Here is a 20,897-nt window from a genome sequence, read left to right as displayed (position 1 = left end):
TATTGTGATACCAACTATTAGTTTTGTAATGTAAGTGGCAAATCTTTAACAATTTTTTACATTCATTTTTTTTTTTAAATTATGTTTTGGAATGCAATGTATATTTAAAATTACCGCGAAAAATAAATTATGTCAATTACGGCTAAAAATTTTACAGGATTTTACAGGATTTTTAAATGCTGTGAAGAGGATTTAGGAACCTACCTTGGTGGCAGGCCTGCTATAGACTATAAATGCAAAAGGTTTTGAAACATATAGCTATTAATTCAATAATTGTATTTAGCCTGTATTTCATAAGAAGCACATCCCCATGCCCTATTTTTTTTTAAAGAACATAACATTAACTTTCCACAGTAAGCAACAGAGGCAAATATGCGAAATCCCACCTCTTTGTTGAGGGACACGAGTTCAATCTTATGGAGGACGTTGTCTCCCAGGGCGACGCCATTCTTCTTGGCCGCGTGGCGGAGGATCTCCTCGGCCTTGTGCAGCTTCCCCTTGGAGACGAGCCAGCGCACCGACTCTGGGATCAGCCTGGCACAAGCACTCTCGTCAGGTCTGCCGCCCACACACGTTGCACCAGCATCCACTGGCACCCTCACAAGCAAGGATACATGCTTTGCTACTTGGCATTGCTACAGTAACAAGATCAACAAACAGAACTAGGGGAAAAAAAAAAAAATACCAGCCTTTTAACTTGCTTCATCTCATTCTCCTGCATGTTACACTTATTGTCACTTTAATCTATAATTTTTTTACTACACTTCAACAAACTGTTCACGAATTTACCTAGTAATTTAACAGCACAGCTTTGCCTAACTGATACAAAAAATGTTTAGACACTGACAAAAGAACCTGGAAAATATGTGCAGCAATGTTTTTTTTTTTGCATCACTACAAGAAACATCACAGACCGAATTCAAACCCATACAATACAGTGTACAAGTAGGGAATATATTAAAGCTTAGCTCATACTTGGCACACCAGAATTTCATCATGATAAAAAATTAAACCTAAATAGTAGAGGCAGCATTTATGAACGAGTGTGATGCCTTTGTGCTTTGTCCGTTCAATACACGTGCGAAGTTGATGCTTGTTACATGACACAGAAAATGACAAAAAATTAAGCCCTATTTGTTTTTATAATATAAAAATTTAGTTCACGGGAAATTTTTACTATTAAAAAAAATTAGTTTTCCCGAGGTACTATCCGAGGAGAAAAAATTATTTTCTCAAAGTTTTATCCCGAGTTTCGGGATCCCGTCTACCTCTACTAAATAGTTGTACGAATTAATTATGGCATAATGTCTCATAAAGGCCATTGAAAAATATGAGGAATGATGAGATGAAAATGGCGCATTGCCTCATGACATCCACCCTATTTTAAACTTACAAAAAATCCAGAGTAACATTGGCTCTTATAAATACAATATGCATTGCACAGTTAGTAGGTTGGCAATGGCGGCCATGCCTGTACTCAACATTTTGATTTCAATATTGTTACCTAACATTTATTTTTTGACTATTCAATACAACATTTTATTGCACAATCGTCGCACATTTTATACTAAAATCAAGTCTGAAAAGTACGAATGCTAATTCTATGTGGAAAAAAGCATTTTTTGTTAGGTAAAATTACAGTGGAACCTCATTATTACGAGTACGGGATACTACGAGACCTTCGTTGTTACGACAGTTTTGTAATACACCGTCAGTTTGACTACGTAAATCATACTAAATTAAACCGGTTATTACGAGCACCTCCTTGTTGGCCCTTTCGTAAGTACGAGTGATTTGAATGGCATTTTTAAAAAAAAGAACACACCATCAGTTGAAAAAATAACGTTGGTTCACACAGTAAACATAAACACAGACAGCTGCTTGGCTACATGGCTGCCAGACGGACTGGGCCCTTTGCAGGTATAAGCCTGGATGAGGGGAGGAAGAACTGGTGACAAACAATATGTGCACTCTCTCTCATTCCCTCCCCCTCTCTTTCTGTTGACGGCGCCAGTTGCTCCCCCTCCTAAGTCGGCAGAGGGGTAAATCTAAAAATAGACCAGCCAACACCCTTTCATTCTTCCTTCGTTCTTTTTTTTTTTCACTCTTCACATACCTTCCCTCTGTGACTCTGAATGGCGCCGGTCTTTGTATCGGGCCATTTCATTCGCGATTAAATCAAAAACTGTTGTAGATACGAAAAATTCCATTAAGACACTTTCTATTCATAATTTAATTTCCTACAACCTTTCTTCGACACTTTTTTCACTATAGTGCACCGTTTTCAAGTTATGGTGTGTAATTAAGACTGTTTGGATGGCCCAGAATCTAACTTGACTTTAATTTTTTATATTCGGTTATTACAAGTACTTGTTGGGAAAATTTTTGCCACCGTTGTCAGCTCTCGTAGTATCGAGGTTCCACTGTATTCATAAAAACAAAACCTTATCATGGAAAGTACGTTTATTTAAAAACGTAGAGTATACAAAAATATGCCACAACAAAAATATTTTATTCAACTTCAAACAGAAAAACGAAAACCGTGGCACAAAAGTGAACCGGAACAAATACACAACTGTCATCGTAGTACACACTTACCACGAAAGTGTATGGACTATCAAATGTAGTTACCTTAGCACAAGACAGAGCACGCGCATTGCATACAATCGGTGAGCTATCAATAGCTATATTTGACTACATGCACATGCTCTGTACGGTAATCGACATAACCAAACATAAATGATGCCCACCAGCGCTGGCTATATTTTTATAAGCGGTACACAGCAGCAATGAATACGAACAGACAAAGATTATAATGTTTCAAAAAGTCTTTAAAAGAAAGTTTACACACCAGACAACTTCGTATTTCTGTTAATTAAAGAAGTAAGCTGTAATATCCAAACGAATATTAGCTTTCAACTTTTAAACACATTGTTTTACACCAGAAAACTACCTAGACAAAGCGCTCAGAGTTTAACAGCCTGACCAAAAATATCATGCGACATTTATGCAAAAAAAAATTTCTTTCAACACTCAAAAATAATGGTTTGACGTTATGCACGTTTAAAGATAATGCGATAAAACATGGTAAAAGGTTAGTGTTTGGTTAGTGAACTACACGTCCTAAAAATATTGTATTTGATACAAAGTTTCACTTAAAGTAAAATTATTTGTATCTGGCTCCTTAAAAAAAACAGTGTTTTAGGGTGGTTTGTGAGGTACCTACCTGCGGTGTGCACCGAGCTTATCATCGCGCATAGCCTACCAGATGTAAGAGATGAAGACGAGGGCAGGCAGGTAGGTGGTCCTGAGCAGCAACCTCCAGCTGCGGAGCCACATGGCGAGGGCTCCGAGCAGGGCCTCACCCACTGCGTAGAACACACTGATGACGGTCCCGGCCAAGACCCGCTTGTCTGGCCCCACCAGTTCCATGCCTGTAGGCACAAGCCAGCCGCTGCCACCGTGACGTTGCCTCATCCCCGCCACAAGCAACTGTGCCACGTTCACTGCCAGGCAACCTTACCCTCCCCCTAAGCAGAAAAAAAATAAATACCTACATAAAAATTGGAAATAAATAAACTTTAAATTTAAAAAAAAATTTTTAATATAGCCTAAGCCTAAGCGATAGAAAACAGAAATATGCAATTTTGTTTTGACATTTTTTTCCGTGCTCGTGTCACCAAGGTTGTAGTTTATCGCCACATGGTTTACCCGCCAAACAAATTGGAAATTAAGGTTGTTTACTATGACAAACTAAGGTGCTGTAACCACATGCAATAACATATGATAGATAGCTTCACAATATTCACTTTCAAATTTTTTCTCATGGTTTGCTACTAAACGCAGTACTGTTGCAACGTAAAATGTAGGAAATGCTTTTGCATAAAGCAGAAAAGTGAGGCATTAATACTATATAGAAAATGACAATGCAAGTAAAATAATATGCTAAATATAAGAATTCATAAATGAAAACGTAAAAAAGAGGTTCTACTGTTTTCGTACTTTTTAATGAATAAGAGATGGAACCACAAACATTAGCTTACCTATTTAACTGGGTGAATGCAAGGTGATTTTTTAATTAAATTACAACCCATTATAGATCAGTATTGGAATAAGCCAGAGCGCAGAGCACATTACCAAAAGACTTGCGAGGGAACACTCACCAAGGACAAAGCTGGTGGAGTAGACCCCTGCACTGACAAGCGGGTCCAGAGACTCAAACACAGCAAAGGACTCGTAGCTCCACGCAAACGAGCGCACGACCCCCATCATGCAAGTGAGGCACAGGGCAACCACTAGGGCTGTCTTGCGACCAATCCTGCGACAATATACATAGTAGCTACTGCAACACACTAATTTTTTCTTCTTCATTTGATTGGTTAAATTTTAAAATTCCTAAAATATTAATTTAATTTTAAAAAAAATTTTAAAACTTTGGCATCTAAAACCAGTATGCATTTTCAAGAATAAGTGTATGAAACAAAAACATTCCGTTCTTATTCATGGTGGAAGCATTCTCAAACTACTCATGAATAAAATTATGAGAAAACACAATAATAAATAAAGTAAATTTTGGAACAAATATATATAAGGTAACATTTGTGTTAAAAATAGAAAAAAATAATAGTTATAGCAAAAAGAACTGTATTAATCACGAATTAATACAATATTCAAAGATAAAAGAAGAAAAATAATCTTTAAAATTTTGTGATAATCTTTGAGGAGGCTATATTATGTATTAAAATGTTTGTAAATACTTAAGAAGACAAAAAAAAATCTCTCAACTATGAATATTACATAAACATCAAACAGTCAAAATAACATTAGATCTTTACACAGACAAATAAACAAATACTCATGCCAAATACAGTAGAATCCCGCTGATGCGACCCCTCACGGTTTCCGGAAAAACGGACTTATAAACAGAATGGTCGCAATAGAGAATTCGGGGTGTCGCCGCATCGTCGGATACATACACGTGAATGCCGCTAAGGCAGTGTCTCGGCGTGTCCACTATCGCACGAAAAGCAGTCTCAGCTGACATGTTATCTTACACCCCCCCCCCCCCCCCCCCCCCGCACGAAAAGCTGCTGTGGTAGCTTCTGCGAGAGCGTAAGAAACTCGTCCGGCCAGGCTGGCGGTAGCGGCGGCTTGACATCATACGTGACGTGACGCTTACCTCTCCATCCCCTGCTAATTTTTCAAGGTTAATCCCTCCCAGAGCCACAAAAAATGTAAAAACACCTTCCCCTCCTTTTCCAACTAACATTTCAAAACATTCCCTCCCTTATTTCAACCTTCTGCGTGAGAAACTGTCATGTCAGCATCCTCCTCCCCTCCCACACCGCGTGCGACAAAAGCCAGGTTGTATAGTCCATTCTCGGTAAAATAAATATTTTTATGGGCTTATACGACTGTCCTTCGCCGTTAATAAATACGTTATAATAAGTTATTATGATACAATTCGTTTATTAGTAACACAGCAGTTTCTGCTGAAAAATTACTAATACCTCAAATTTTATTTAATAGAAAAATTTAGCAGGGCCGTAAATATATTTATTTTGCTGCAAAGTTACTTTTCCATCTGCATTCTAACGTATTTTTTTTTCTTTTTTTTACGCTGTGAAGGGACGTGGAAAAGATAATTGCTTGAGCTGTCAAAATAAACATCGCTGACGGCTAGGGCGGGAGCGCATCCTGTCGGCCTGTCGCTGTGATTATCTACTCCAAAAACATGTCACAGCATTTCAGGATCTCATTGTTCTTATATATTTTGTTTATAGCTGAATGTTTTCTACCTGATCCACACAAGTTCCTTCGCCACGTTTTGAACGAAAATAACCACCAGCCGGCTAGCATAGCCGAACTCGCGTGACGCGAATTCACTTGGCGCGAGTATTAAATACTTTTATCGGAACCCATTGTTTGGGGTATGCGAGTCCGAGGTGTATAGCATAATTCCACGCTTTTTTTTTGTTTATCTGCGCATGTGCGAAGTCAGCGATGTTATAGAAAAATAGCCGAGAACCAAACACCTGGCGACGTCGTTAACACAGTGAACACAGCTTTGTGTGGCCAGTGACACCTGAGATGCAGCTGGCAAGATCACACTAACCAGTTGAAAGACAAAGGCACGGGACCGGGACGGCAATAGACGCGCGCGCAGATTACCGGTATTGGCTAGCGTGGACAGTCTGGAGGGTTGGTATCTATTTTTATCCGTCTTTTGTATGCCTGCCTGCTTACAGTACAGCGCTGGCCAAGATAAACGTGAACACATAGCGCCCAACAAAGTGTAACAGTCTTGTTTTTCAGCCGATTTTACTCAAATTTTCGACTTTCTCTGTTCAAATTTTTCACGGTTTCTCAAAAAACGGTTGTATAAACGGAATGGATGCATCAGAGGGGGGTCGCATCGGCGGGATTCTACTGTACAATGGCAATTGTATATATGTACTAGGTAAGAAAATATTCCCACATTTAACATCAATGAACATCCCAGTAATTTATTTATTTGATAACTTTAAGCAATGGTTGCGTAGGAATTTTCAAAAGTTCAAAATTGGATTATTTTCAATAAAATACAGGAATGTTTATTAAATTCACATATGACACAGACTTAACTCACTGAATGATGTGCAAGAAAATGACTTACTCAACACCAAGTGGTATGCACTGAAGTTAAACTTTCCTATCAGCCTAATACATAAATACTGCTTTTGACTATACTATATGTACTACATTAACACTGAGACTCGTCAGTAGCCAAAACGTGGCAAACTAAGCCAGGGCTCGCTACTTTGTCACCAAAAAATGCTGAAACTATCGGCCTCATCAAAATCATACTATGTCACCATGTAAAACAAGAAGAATCCCTAGAAATTTAGTAATCATCAAACAATGTTAAAATTTAAAAATTCATTCAAAATATTGGCCTTGCGCCATGGACTTGGCAGCAATACTAGGAGGAACGAGATTGAAAAAATAAAAGCAATGAAAATGTTATACATACTGTTATCACATTAAAACAGAATTCATTGATGCTTTAAAATAAAACAGAATTTCAGATGGTTTTGCAAGCTGTATTTTCCCGAAAATAATGCAAATGAATCTGAATCAAATGGGATCACAAATATTTTTGATAATGAGTTTATGAAAAAGACTTTATGGAGTATAAATCACAATTCAAGTACTTAGCACCAAGCTGCAGTTACAAGGAAAAAAAATTGTGTATAATGACTGTAGTTCAAAAGCAATCCTTCAGAAAGCAAAGAATGCAGTGGTTGCCAAGGAGAAGTGGAACGAACCCTGGACTAACTCTGACATTCTCCTTCATCCCACATGCCAAGTGTTATCTTCTCTCGTTTGTCACACATGTGCAAAGGTTCAGGAAGTCCTGGACTAAAGTGGCACAGTGATACAGTTTACAGGCAGAGCATATAGTTTTCCAACTAAGCTGTTCCCAATGGCAAGATACAAATTTATGATTATGAGTTGTGTAACAGGATTTCACCACCACGGAGAAATTTGAATGCCTTTTCCACAGAGGTACATTACATTTCTAAAGACACATTAACCTAGTTAAACACTTTTAATGAAAAAGTACAGCCATCTAGGCTGATTTTCAGCTACAACTGTTACATACAAGACTGCAAGAGAAACAATTGGCAAGGTGCCCAATTAGGATGAACCCAAGAGGAACAGAAGAACAGTAAACAATCTGAAAATTAAGAACCAATGTGCTCCAAAATTAATAATACACCACATAACACCGAAATGCGAGTTAAGATACATGTAGCACCAAAATGCAAGTTTTATCATGGAACAAACAACATTTAACCAAAACTTTATTTAAATTACAAAAAAAGTAATATTTTAATGTTTAAAATTCAAGAAATGTTCTTTATTTCTGGACAAAAATTGTACTAAAGTGCATAGATCAGAAATATATTTACAGTAGAACCTCCCATATCCGACCGTCCCACAACCGACTCCTCCCGATATCCGACCTAGTGTCCGACTGTCAGTGATTCACACGGGCTTCCGGTTGGTGAGCCTGTTAGGCTTGAAGGAGTGACTCATCTACGATATGCTTTGTTTTCGTATCAAAAACTGTCAGTTCAGCCGTGAATCTTGATGTGTAATGTGCTCTGACTATAATCTTGTACAGTTCTGTGTTTGTTAACGTCAATACTGTTTGAGTTTTTCCCCATTATTTATTCACGACTACAGAATTTAAAGTGTGCAATACGTAGTGCTTTACGTGTGTGACAATGGCAACTCAAAAACGTAAACGTGTTTGTGTTTCTCTGCAACAAAAACATGAGATTTTACAACGATTGGACCATGGAGAGTCTCTTATTAAATTAGCTTCTGAGTTGGGTGTAGGGGTGACTACGATAAAAGATTGGAAAAAAACCCGTAAAGATCTGGAAAGGTACTCAACAACAGTTGAGACAGAAGATGCCTTAAAAAGTAGAAAAATGTTGAAAAAACCAAAACTTGAACTTGTCGATGAAGCATTATGGGTTTGGTTTTGTCAGAAAATGCGCAAGGGAATACCATTGTCAGGCCCCATCGTAAAGGAAAAAGCCATAAAATTGCATGAAAAGCTGGGAGGTGATCTAGAAAAATTTAGCGCTAGCGAAGGGTGGCTACATAAATGGAAGTTGCGTCATGGCATGGGAAGCCTACATTTCACAAAGGGTTGAGGACCAACCCGAACATGCCCGAAGACTTCACCTTCGGCCAACTTCGGGACTTTGCTTTTATTTTCATAACAGCACGGCCATGTTGGTGGATATCAAAAACACTTATTAATAATAATTGTGAGGTTAAGTGTTTAATTCATAGAAAGCAAGTGCATATTTAGTAATAATCTTAAGATTATTATTCACTGTTATATTACAAGTATTCGTTATGTTCAGGATCTTTCAACGCACTAAATTAAAACAGCAAGCATGATGTACCTCGGGATCAAGTGAAAAACTTGGATATGCGATACTGAACTTTAACTAACTTTCAGATTTGCGTGTAAATTAAGAGATATGTATCATCATTTAGTTCATATTTTCTCTCTACAGGTTTTAAAGTTTAGCCTAGGTTGACGTATTTTTTTTCGTATCACGTGTCCAAATTGATCCCTTGGTTTTGTGGTACAAGATGCTTGCTGTTTTAATTTGTTACGTCGAAAGAGTATGGACATAACAAATACTAGAACATCACAAGACAAACAAATTATCTCAGGTGTTGTGAAATAATTTATTTTGTAACTGTTTTACATTCATATATAAATTGTAATAACACAAGTTAGTATGCCCATGTTCTTTCAATGTACCAAATCAAAACATCAAGCAAAATGTACCACAGGAACAATGTATACAAGATCATGCCTTCTGGATCAAGGGATGAATTTGAATATGTTATACGGAACTTTTACCAATTTCACTTTCGGGACAAGTATGTATCACAATATCATTATCACATTAATGATGACATTAACATGGCACATTTATGTCATTACCATATCTGCATTATTATGTGACTAGCATGATTATATGGGGGTTTTAGTTGGTGAGTATTCTAATGCTTGTTTTGCACAAAATATGTTTGTATTAAACTAGCTTTCTGGTAACGTATTTTATGCTATGGCCATGCTTATTCTAGATTTAGAACATACCTACTACAGTATATATTTTACCTGTGGTATCATATTCTATACTTAAGAACAAGCCCTACCTGTACTAGTATAATAGAACACCATACTGAAGATATATTACATTTCATTATTATTTCTCAAGATATATATCTGATGTAACAGAAGCATATGAATGTCCTCCGTCCAAAAGTTTTTTTTCCAGTGTTTGTACTTTAAGAACGTACAGGTATGTGTGAATGCACAGGTATTATAATATTTATAATGTAAGCTTTAAACTTTGATTACTTGCAAACCTGTAGAAATTTAAAGTCTGTTTTCAGGATAAATTCAGGGCTAAGACTAGTGTCAAAAAAAGTTTTTGTCTAATTTTTTTTTAGTTTGTGGAAAAGCCACAACGTAAGATTATTACCCACCTCACTCCTAACAGCAAATAAAATGCACAGAGTAATTGTATTGTTTTGCGGCTTTTAAATGAATAAAGAAAAAAATTCTGAAAAACTTTTTTTCAATTCCTGACATGTATCAAAATATTTCCCAAGAGAATGTTGAGGTACTTTAAGTTGTTTATCGTTTTTAAAACTGCACAAGATTTTATTAAGTTTGTTTTAATCAACAAAAGTAAGAAGAGTAAAAATTATAACTTTTTTTTTTACTTCCTGATATGTTTTTCAGTCATTACCCAAGAGAGCAATACTTGCAGCAAGAAACACATAACTCCATATGTGACAAAATCTGATTATGAGGCCCTTGTTTTTATTGAAGCAAGCTTTTTGCAAGCACAGCAGGGACTCGCACATGGCGGCGCTTGCGATATCGCAATCATGAATGTTAAAACTATAAAACTATTGGTAGACTGCTTGATGTAACACAGTGCTGTCTTACAAAATGATTCCAAAGCATTTCAGGAAGCAAAAGGTATTTTGTAATTTTTATTTTCTTGTTTGCAAAAAATCTGATAAACTATAAAATTACAATAAACACAAAACACTACTACTTAATTACTATAACATTTTATAAAATCATAAAAATAAACCACCTACTTTTCTGGCTGCTTGTCTTAAGTTTACATAAAAAATATTTACTGTTCTGCCATTAATCTCACTTAGTGTTGCAGCATACAGTATCGCAAAATGCAGTTACTACTACAATCACCACACGTTTATATTCTATACATCTACCTGAGAAACATTAAGAGCTAAGTGCTTTTAACTATTGTTACCACTTGTATTTATAAGCAGTAGTAGTTTTTTTTTTTTAATTAATGTGTGTAGGTGCTAATTTTGCCATTGCATTAAATCACCAAACACTCTTTGTGATGTAGGTATACGATATTTCCAATTATTTATGTAACTGAATGTTTGACAAATATTAAAAACAAAAAAAAATATTGAAAGCTGTGAATACATGAAGAACAGTATACATTTAAATAAGATAGGCCTACCAAAACTATTGAGCTTATCAAATTATACATATACTCACCAAATGAAATGTGTTGACTATCTGGTGTGTATCATGTTGCCATGAATATTATTTTTCTGCTATATAGTTTCTGTTAAATACTATGTATTACTTTATTGCTCTACAGTTTCTGTTATGGACTTTGTCTCCAGATTGCCATTTATATGACTTATTCTCTACATTCTCAGTACTTGTAATTGTTTCTGTTTGTTGCAGGTATGTAAGGAAATTAGAAAATGAGCTGAATCATTAAACTCCTTGGACACTCCATAGAAAGGAAGAATTATTTTCTGTTTAATGCTGGCATGTGAAGACATTAGAACATTTTCTTGTAGATTAAATTCTTTGGACATTCAATGAAAATGAATTATTTTGTGAATTTTTGTTATAATAGTGCTTTTTTTATTTCACTTAGAATTTTATTTCATTGGCAGTTAATTGATAGTAACTAAGAAAGTGAAATATTTTTTTTTTTTTTTTTTTTTTTTTGAGAAATAAAGAGTATTTTTTACAACCTTATATTTCATGATTGTCTATCTTCAAAACTTACCAAACTTGGGTGATTCATATGGAAAAAAAAATGCTGTCATTTAAAGGAAAGAAAAGTGTAAAGATTTTTGCTGAACATTCATAATAAATAATTTTACCTTTTGACATGTCAGTTATCTTTAAAAAACATTGTAGTTATTAGTATGTACAAGAAAGAAAGTGCAAGATTTTATGCCTTTAAAATATTAGTGTTTAAATATTCAATGTGTCTTCGTTTTTTTTCATTCCACAGCACATAAATGAATTTTTTTTATAAAGTGAACATATAAATTTAAATGTAACATGTAACCTTTTATGTGGTATCGCTTTCAAGATACATTCACCCACTGTGTTGGTACATATCAAGTAAACCAACGAATAAGTGTTGGTACATATCAAGTAAACCAACGAATAAGTGTTGGTACATATCAAGTAAACCAACGAACAATTAGAAAAGCTACAATGATAGGATTTTTTATACAGGAATGTTACGGATAAAATAATACAATGGAAAGAGATTACTGTGGACACAAAAAAAATTTAATATTTATGTTTTTTTTTTCATAAAAAAAAATATTCTTTAGTGACAATCTAGGCTGCAAATGTCTCATACATTACTGAATTTCTATACTGAGCATTACCAACACAGAGCTTACACAGTATTATTTCCTCTTTACATTATACCATCAGGTGACACTACAAAGTCTCATAACATGCTATTGTTTTAAACAACCTCAGTATGTACCTTTATGGACAATTACTTTTATGGTGAGAAACATAATGTAGTAATTTGTGCATAAAATAATTGTTTATATAATTTACTTAATAGTCATGCAGTATAGCTGCACAGTATGAACCTCACAAATATAATGAAACCAGTTTTTAGTGAATGACCACAATATTAACTCTCAGCATTTTCACACACATGTCTTGAAATATTGTGGTAAATGTTTTATAGACTTTCTCACCTCTAAATCTTTTTTCTCTCGTTACCCACACATCCCTGGGTCATCTTTGCGGAGCCGGGCTTATCCCAACCGCCTTAGATTTAACCCTGCCACGTGACCACGCCGCAGGGTCGACAATTATGGAACTCGCTGACTCCAGAGGTAAGTGTTTTAATTTAATGTAGCCGTGCATATGTTTGCTGGCCCAAACAAAGACATTAAAGCACTTGTAGATTCACGGCTCGTAGAGCCTGTTCGAGTCGTAATTCAAAAACTTACGGGTATGGCCGACTCCATGCAAATCCCCAATAAGACTGCTGTTAGATGTAACGTAAGCACATAATGAAGCAATCAGAAACTTTTGTCAGGGTAAAGTATAAGGTATAACGCATAGTGTAACACCGCAATGCATAGCATGCGAATAAATGCGAGAACAAATTGACAGTGATTTCCAGTGCCCCCTTACCTAAGTTAGGCATCAGCCAACCATGCTGCCTGAGGAGTGTGATACTACTTCTCTAGTTAGTAATTCAACCACTGCCACGATCCTAATGAACAAAGCTGGGGCCGACGACCCACCAAACAGCTGCATAAGTTAGCCTGGCACCCTCCCGGAAAGAAAATAAAATTTTTAAGCTGTAAATATATAAAGGTGATTTTGAATTTTCCATGAAAAACAATTGAAACATGCTATAGATACAACACTGAATATAATTATCCTGAAACATGTTGAATTCAGTTAAGTTCTGTTACATAGTTGAACAGTGACGAGATTCTGCAAGATAGGAATAGCCTCTGTCCGTAAGTATGGGCGGTGGGCCTTCACTAATCAAAATTCCCGCGCGTCTTGTTAAAAGAAAAACAAAGTCCCGAAGTTGGCCGAAGGTGAAGTCTTCGGGCATGTTCGGGTTGGTCCTCAACCCTTTGTGAAATGTAGGCTTCCCGTCATGGCATACGACATCTTATTATTGCGGGGGAAAAACTCTCAGCTGATGATAATGCTGCTACAGAATTTGTAGCAACATTTGAGAAGTTGGTCACAGAACAGAAACTTGTACCCGAACAAGTGTACAATGTAGATGAAACAGGCCTAAATTACAAAATGCTTCCAAAAACCACTCTAGCTGCTAAAAATGAACCTGTGTTAGGAACAAAGCTGGCTAAAGACAGGCTCACAATTGCAACTTGTAGCAATGCCACGGGAAGCCACAAAATGCCGCTGTTCGTCATAGGAAAATCTAAGAAACCAAGAGCATTCAAAAATCTAAACATGGCAACACTTCCAGTTTTCTATCGGAATCAATCATCTGCTTGGATGGATGGCGATTTATTTAAGGAGTGGTTTTTTGGCGAATTTGTCCCCGCAGTAAAAAAACATTTAAAGTCTAAAAACTTACCTGCTCGTGCTGTTTTGCTGTTAGATAACGCTCCTAGTCACCCCTCTGAATGTGAATTAAATAAAGGAAACATCAAGGCTTTATTTTTACCGCCCCATGTTACACCTTTAATACGTACAACCTATGGATCAGGGCGTCATTGAGTTGTTAAAGAGAAGATACAGAAGAAAATATGTCGGCTCTCTGCTGGACAAAACAGAAGAAGGAGGTAACCTTTTTGAGGCGATGAAAAGTTTCAACATAAAAGACGCAATCTACACCGTTGCTGCAGCCTGGGACAAAATTAATCAAACTACCCTTCAGAAGGCTTGGAAAAAGATTTGGCCATCATTGAAACAAGAAGAACCTGAGACAGAAGCACAAGTTGAGACAGACAACACAGAAGTATTACAAAATTTACAAGTGTTTCAGCATGATCTCCAGATGAATGATGTAGAAGAGTGGTTTGTTGAAGCTGATGTTTCGGAAGACACCAATGAAGAACTAAATGACGACGAAATTATCGCTGTTGTGCAGAACAAAGCCGTGGAAGAAGATATTGACTCGGATGAAGACGAAACCACCGGTGACAACGTAGTGAGTCATTCTGCTTCTAAGGACGCCTTCGAAGTTGCGCTGAAATACATTGAGCAACATCCAAATGCAAACCCAATGGACGTATTGTGGGCAAAAAAGTGGAGGGACACTTCTGCAAAGTCAAGATTGACAAAATTAAAACAAGTCTATTACTGAATTCTTTAAATAAGGTATGCTTAGATTTTATTGATCTCATTTAATTTAAAAACAGTAAATGTTTGAAATATATACAGCAACATTTTTATAAGTACATACTTTACAATAAAGTTGTATTACAGTACGATATAGCTGTTTTTCTATATGAGAAAGTCGTTTTTTTTGCTCCTCCCGATATCCGACCTTTTGGCCGTTCCGACCATGGCCTGGTCCCGTCATGGTCGGATATGTGAGGTTCTACTGTAATTTAGTTTATAGTGCATCTCTTATTGAAATCTGTTTTAAAACTAATTTTTTAATATAAAAATTAGGGATGGGACGAATCCACATTTTGGTCGAATCCGAATCCTTGTTCGAATCCTCAGTGTTTGTCATCTAATCTCGAATCCCAGTCCCACAATAAACTTCACCACATGTTATTAAAAAAAATCACACATTTATTTCAAAAAATTACATAGGCCTATGTATTAAAAAAAATCACATGTGTATTTATAAAATTGTAAAATAAGTGCATAGTGTTTACACCTGATATAAAATAGAGACAAATAACCTCAAAAACCACAAACGTAAGTTTGCATCTGTCTAATTCTCTGTTAAATTAATCCTTCCTATGTTTTCAATAAAATATGTTTGTATAACAGACACCATTTAAAAAAAGTTACATTTTTTCTGCAATGTTATATTATTGAAGGTTGGAAATGATCGAGTAGTTATGCCAATTGACAAAATGCAGCGTAGTTTATCTTATGTTTGTGCTATTTCCGTTACCTTTATAATACAGTTTAGGTATACAATTTTCTAGAGCTGGGCGAACCTCAGTTCTCTGGTTTCGAACCGAATCGAACTGAATCGAACCATAGAAAAAAATTTCGAACCGAGCCAAACCTCATACAGAAATAATTGTTTTGAATTAAAATGAACCGACCACCAGCGTTTTGGTCTTTAACTGAATGGTGAGAAAGAAAGGTTCTCCAGCCATATGTAAAATTAAAACATTATATAGGTTAGCTTTATTAAAACATTGCAAAACATTTTATAAGTAAAGTTTATGCAATAAATAATGAAGGAAAGAAAACAGTTTAGAGAAAATCATTTTGCATTTAATTTCTTTATATATGTATACTTTCAATTCATTAAGAAGTTCCATGTAAATTTCAAAAAGACTATCTTCCTTTTTTCAGTGTACACTAACCTTCATTAAAAAAAAAAATATAAGATTATAAAGATGACGAACATTCAGCATAAGGCCACATAACATATTTTTGTGGTAGACATAACCTAAGATTTTTAAAAAGTAAAACTTTTTAATAGGACATTAAAAAAAAGTCGAATGTGAATTAAGTTACCAATCTACATTACAAACCCGCTGACTGCAGTTGCTGTTTTCTTGGAAGAATGCTGCTCGTCAGAAGAAACTTTAGACATTTTTTGGGGTGGTTCTGGGTCATCTTTATCTTTTCTCCATTTGGAAAACTTAAACGACATAAGCCTGCTCATCGCAAATCACCTCAAGAACAATAATATTGTAAACGTAACTTAAGTCAGTGTGGTTATAAAAATTTGCGTCGGAAAAAAGAAAACACGAGAAATAATGATGGCTGCCACGACTACGCTAGTCAACTTAGTACCGTACTGTAAAATTTACTGGACCAGTACTTTTAATAAACAAGATTAAATTAATATTTTCAGTACCTGACTGTTATAACCAAAAAGGCCAAAGAAAATAAATACATTACAGTAATTTAAAATACGTAATTTTCGTAATCATTTCCTACCGCATTTGTCTTGTGTTAACTTGATCACGTTAGTTTTGCCGAAATACGAGAGTTCTCGTACATCAGGGTGGCCACATATTTTTGAAAATGAAATTCCCTGCATTTTCCCTGTTTTCCAGAAAATTCCAAGTTTTTTCCCTGAAGGAGATAATTGTGCTACAAGTTAAATTGCATTAAAAAAAATTACATATTATGCAATGGTGTAATCATTAACGTAATTACAACTTATTATGACTGATTAAATATCCTAAATAATAATAAACTAATTTTTTATCATATATTTTCTTACCTATTATCAGATCTGTAACCACAATATTCTAGTAATTAAAAACAAAGTTTATGGATGGAAAAGAATGAGTTACTTGTTTACAGCATATCTTAAGTAAGTTAAATAATGTTTGTTGAAAAACATGTCCACAAAACTTTCACGGAAAATTGCATAAACATACACTCTAGAATAAGTGTCCTACTTTAAAAAAGACATCCTGACAAACAAATTTTAAAAGCAAAACTAAAAACATGAGGCATAAAACATATTTTTTTAAAGATTGAAATTAAATAAGAAATGTTGAATGAGATGGAACACTGAATAAATGATGACTAATAAAAGGCACTTTGGGAGTTCGGCGCACAAACTAGTGTCTTATTTTGAAATTGCTTTTATCTCATCTTCAATAAGAGCAGACTGTTTCATGGCATCTTCCATCAATTTTCTCCGCTTCTCTTCTAACTCTTTAACAAGGGAAACTGACCTTCTCTTCTCTACTTCTGCATGATGTAGAGCTTCTTTTTTTTCTTTTGCATCCTTGAGGGCGTCTGAGTATCGCAAACGAGCACAGCGATATGACTTTACCAGATCTTTTGTTAAGGTCATATTTTGAATGCCTCCTAGCGCTGAAACTGCATCATAAACTTGTCTCTGTGACACTATTGAAGATTCGTGTAGGTTTTCCACTAAGAATTCTTTATTAATAGAGAATCCTCTCTCAACACTAGAGTTCCCATGAGACAAACAGAAAACCATCTTCAAAAAGTCGACTAATGCCTGATAGTCTCCATTCTCTGGAATAATGCTTAGCCACAACTCAGCAAGAGAAGTGCTTTCAGATGAAAAAGTTTTCTTTTTCTCACAAAATTCTGATGATTTACACACACTTTTGAATTGCCTGTCAACATTATCAGCAACTGTTCCCGACAACCATTTACTTTCAACAAGTAGTTTTAATGTTGTGGAAAGACGAGCATCACAGACTTTAGGAATAACAGCAACAGACGGATCCAGACATGAAATTCCCTTTGCCAAAGAATATTTCAAGGGTGACCTAATCATTATCTTCTGACAAAGAACCTGAAAACATTTCATGCAGTCGTCCTTAAAAAGCAGTATTTCTTTCTCTGTTGAACCTTTTACCTTCTGCAAAGCACTTCTTGTAGCATACCCAACATCTACATACTTTGGCTTAACTAAACTTGCTTTATCATTGAGTGGAACATCTTTGATGGATTTAGATTTCTCCAAAATATGCGTTACCACAAACCTCAACATGAACTTTTCCAACAAGTTACTTAAAGACTCGTAAAGGAGGGGAGCAAGTGGAGCATCCGACTGGAATTTCTTCAAAATGGCTCCATTTCCAAAGCTATAGCTTGAAAGAAAACTAACTTTGGAATCAGAAATTTGTCCCCAATAGTTTTAGAAACAACACAAAAACTCTGGCAAGATGGAACACGTTTCATTGCTGTAGCCTTCTCCACAAACACTTTCAAATGAGGAACCATTAAAACAGCACGTTCTGCAACACCAGAATTTTCCAGCCATCGTATGGCACAAAACTTTTTTGGAAAATTTGAAGACCTTGAAAATTGAACATAATCTGCTCTTCTTGCTGGTACATTCTTAAATAAATTATACAGAGCACGAAGGAACTCTACAATTTTCCAGTCTGTGGCTTTTATGGCAGCTTTCAAGGCACAATGCAATGTGTGTAAGCCACAACTACCTATGTCAAGGAATGATGGATCATTTTCACTTGTAACTATTTCTTCTTTCAAATCCCAGAGGAACTTAAAATTTACATGAGGTCCATCCATGGATATCTGTAGTATTTTTTCATGTCGACTTCTGAAAGTGCTTCCACAAAAGCCTTAACAAGATCACTTGCTGAAGAATGTTCTAAAAAAGCAGATCCAAAATAATGGGTGCGCAAATTGTTTTCACTCCAAAACCTAACTGTTATGTCCATTTGACCTTTTTGAGCAACTTTATTAAGACTCTCATCAAAACCAACAACACAGTATTTACATTCCCTCAACTTCCGAATCAACTCTTTATGAAAATGTGGGGCAAGACCATGCACTATTGAGTATGCCAATTTTGTTCTTTGTAGCTGCATTTTGCAAGCAATTTGAGAGTCTGGAAACATTATAGGGAAAAGATTAACACTGCTAGCAGCATTTCGCATTGAGTTGTGTGATAATATCATATTGAGACACCAAATAATTTCTGCATGTACAACAGAATCATTCAATAAAAAATGGCTTATGTTTTTGAATGTAGTTTCTTGAGAATGAATATCAGGTTGCGAATCTTGTGAAGAAGTGCCAGCAACTACTTTTTCTGAATTAACATTAGTCATTTCAGAATCTGAACCAGGTAAGTCTTTTGGTTTAAGAAACACTCCCATCAGCAGAGATCTCTTCCTAGCATTAACAAATTTAATATGTTTTTTACTAGTCATGTGGCTAGTAACTGCTCTCTTGCCCATGTTACTCAAGCCGAACACATTCTGGCAAAAACTACACCTTGCTGCATACTGATTGTGTACAACTGGCCTCAACCATTCTGAAAAATCTTCATTCTGCAGCCATGTTTCTTTAAATGCAGATTTAGTATATTTTGAGTGTGACATCTTGGCTCTAAAAAAAAGAAAAAATATAATTAATTTCCTATTACTCTCAAAAATCCTAAAAATACTATACTTAATGCAATGTAAGTCTAACTTGCCTAACCTTTAAAGAAAATTAAAAATGTTTAAACATAACTGAATACCGGCGGCCACACAGTTTAACGCAATTTTTTCCCCAGTGTTATTGTGAAGATAAAAAAAAACACTCGTGCGGCACTCTTAAGTTTCAACGTACTCCACCAAGACGCACGGTGATATAATTATGTGCTATTGAGATTTCAGCTTGACTTGCTACATATATATGAAAATTTTTAACTATGCTTTGTAATTGTTGAATAAACTGACAAGTTGTAAAATTGACAAACAAAACAAAAGCTTACCTTATCAATGTTTCCACAAAACATTCAAATTTTCACACAAACGCATCAACCACAACATAACTAGGCCTATTATACATTCTTGGCCCGCGCTCCCGCCATTTAATTCAGGTTATGCACCCGTATTTTCAGATACGATGGACTACAAATTATTGTCAAAATGGTTATAGTTTCAATTCACCACAAAATACACTTCGGAATTTGTGAAAAATTGCTGTTCAATGGTTTATTATGCAAAACAAACAACAAACACTAACTAAGCAAATAAACCATGCACAATCCGGTCATGTCTGATATTCATGCGCTTGCTCCAAATACAAATAGCACGGCAATGTTCAGCTATTTCGGCAAATACACGAAAAATACGACATTCAGTATACCAGAATATGGTACACTGGCCAGAAATACAGTACGTTAATTTTATTGTCTGCTTACATACGCACGTTGTATGGTGCTATTATCAGCAATATGGTACAAATACTATATAAATGGAATGTTGGTACCGTACCAAATTCCACGTAGCCGATGCGCGGTACGGCGTGGAAAATTCTGCATTTTAATAAGATAGTATAAATTAAATAGCGTGTTTTATAAAATTAGCACTAATAAAAACGTTGAGAATTGCACGTTGCCCTTAAATTTTACGGAGGAAATGTTTCTATAATGTACAAATTCACATTTGAAATAATTACTACCAGCAAAAAAAATTCCAGGGTCAAATCACTAATTCCCTGTATTTTTCCCGGTTTTCCATTGCAAAATGATATTCCCTGTAATTTCCCGGTTTTCCCGGATTTCCCTGTGTGTGGCCACCCTGGTACATGCGCTTTAGTTTAACGTATGGGATACGCAATTTTTGGTGATTTTACAACACTTCTCGTACACGCACTATAGTTTGGCATTTGTACGATAGTTTATATTACGTAGTACGAGAAATGCATACAAAATTCTCTAAAGTAAACAAAAAACAAAGCGCGCCTATATGAAAAAATGCTATGAGAGTTATGCGATGATTAATAATTTTTTTTTATTATTTTGTCTGCGCTTGAAACTGCTGAGGCGACGATTATACGATAAAAGTCGGAATATTACAAGTAATGGAATTCTGTTGTGCTGTTT

General features: G+C 35.6%; 1 protein-coding gene across 4 annotated transcripts in view; it reads right to left on the bottom strand.

The window, feature by feature from the left end:
• Positions 1-20,897, bottom strand: part of LOC134530569 (organic cation transporter protein-like) — a 66,548-nt gene that overhangs the window by 34,612 nt on the left and 11,039 nt on the right. For 3 of the 4 annotated variants that reach the window (XM_063365522.1, XM_063365519.1, XM_063365521.1), the window contains exons 5-7: positions 4,164-4,318; positions 3,266-3,434; positions 387-534 (exon numbers count right to left, since the gene is read on the bottom strand). In XM_063365522.1, the coding sequence (XP_063221592.1) occupies positions 387-534; positions 3,266-3,434; positions 4,164-4,318 (472 nt within the window). Of the gene's footprint in view, positions 1-386; positions 535-3,226; positions 3,435-4,163; positions 4,319-20,897 lie in introns of those variants that run through there. The other variant, XM_063365520.1, reaches the window with a different exon arrangement.

The sequence above is a fragment of the Bacillus rossius genome, chromosome 3, assembly GCF_032445375.1.
Source record: "Bacillus rossius redtenbacheri isolate Brsri chromosome 3, Brsri_v3, whole genome shotgun sequence".
Lineage (NCBI taxonomy): Eukaryota > Metazoa > Arthropoda > Insecta > Phasmatodea > Bacillidae > Bacillus > Bacillus rossius.
Note: the sequence above shows the minus strand (reverse complement) of the source record. Positions and strands in the feature narration are given on the sequence as shown.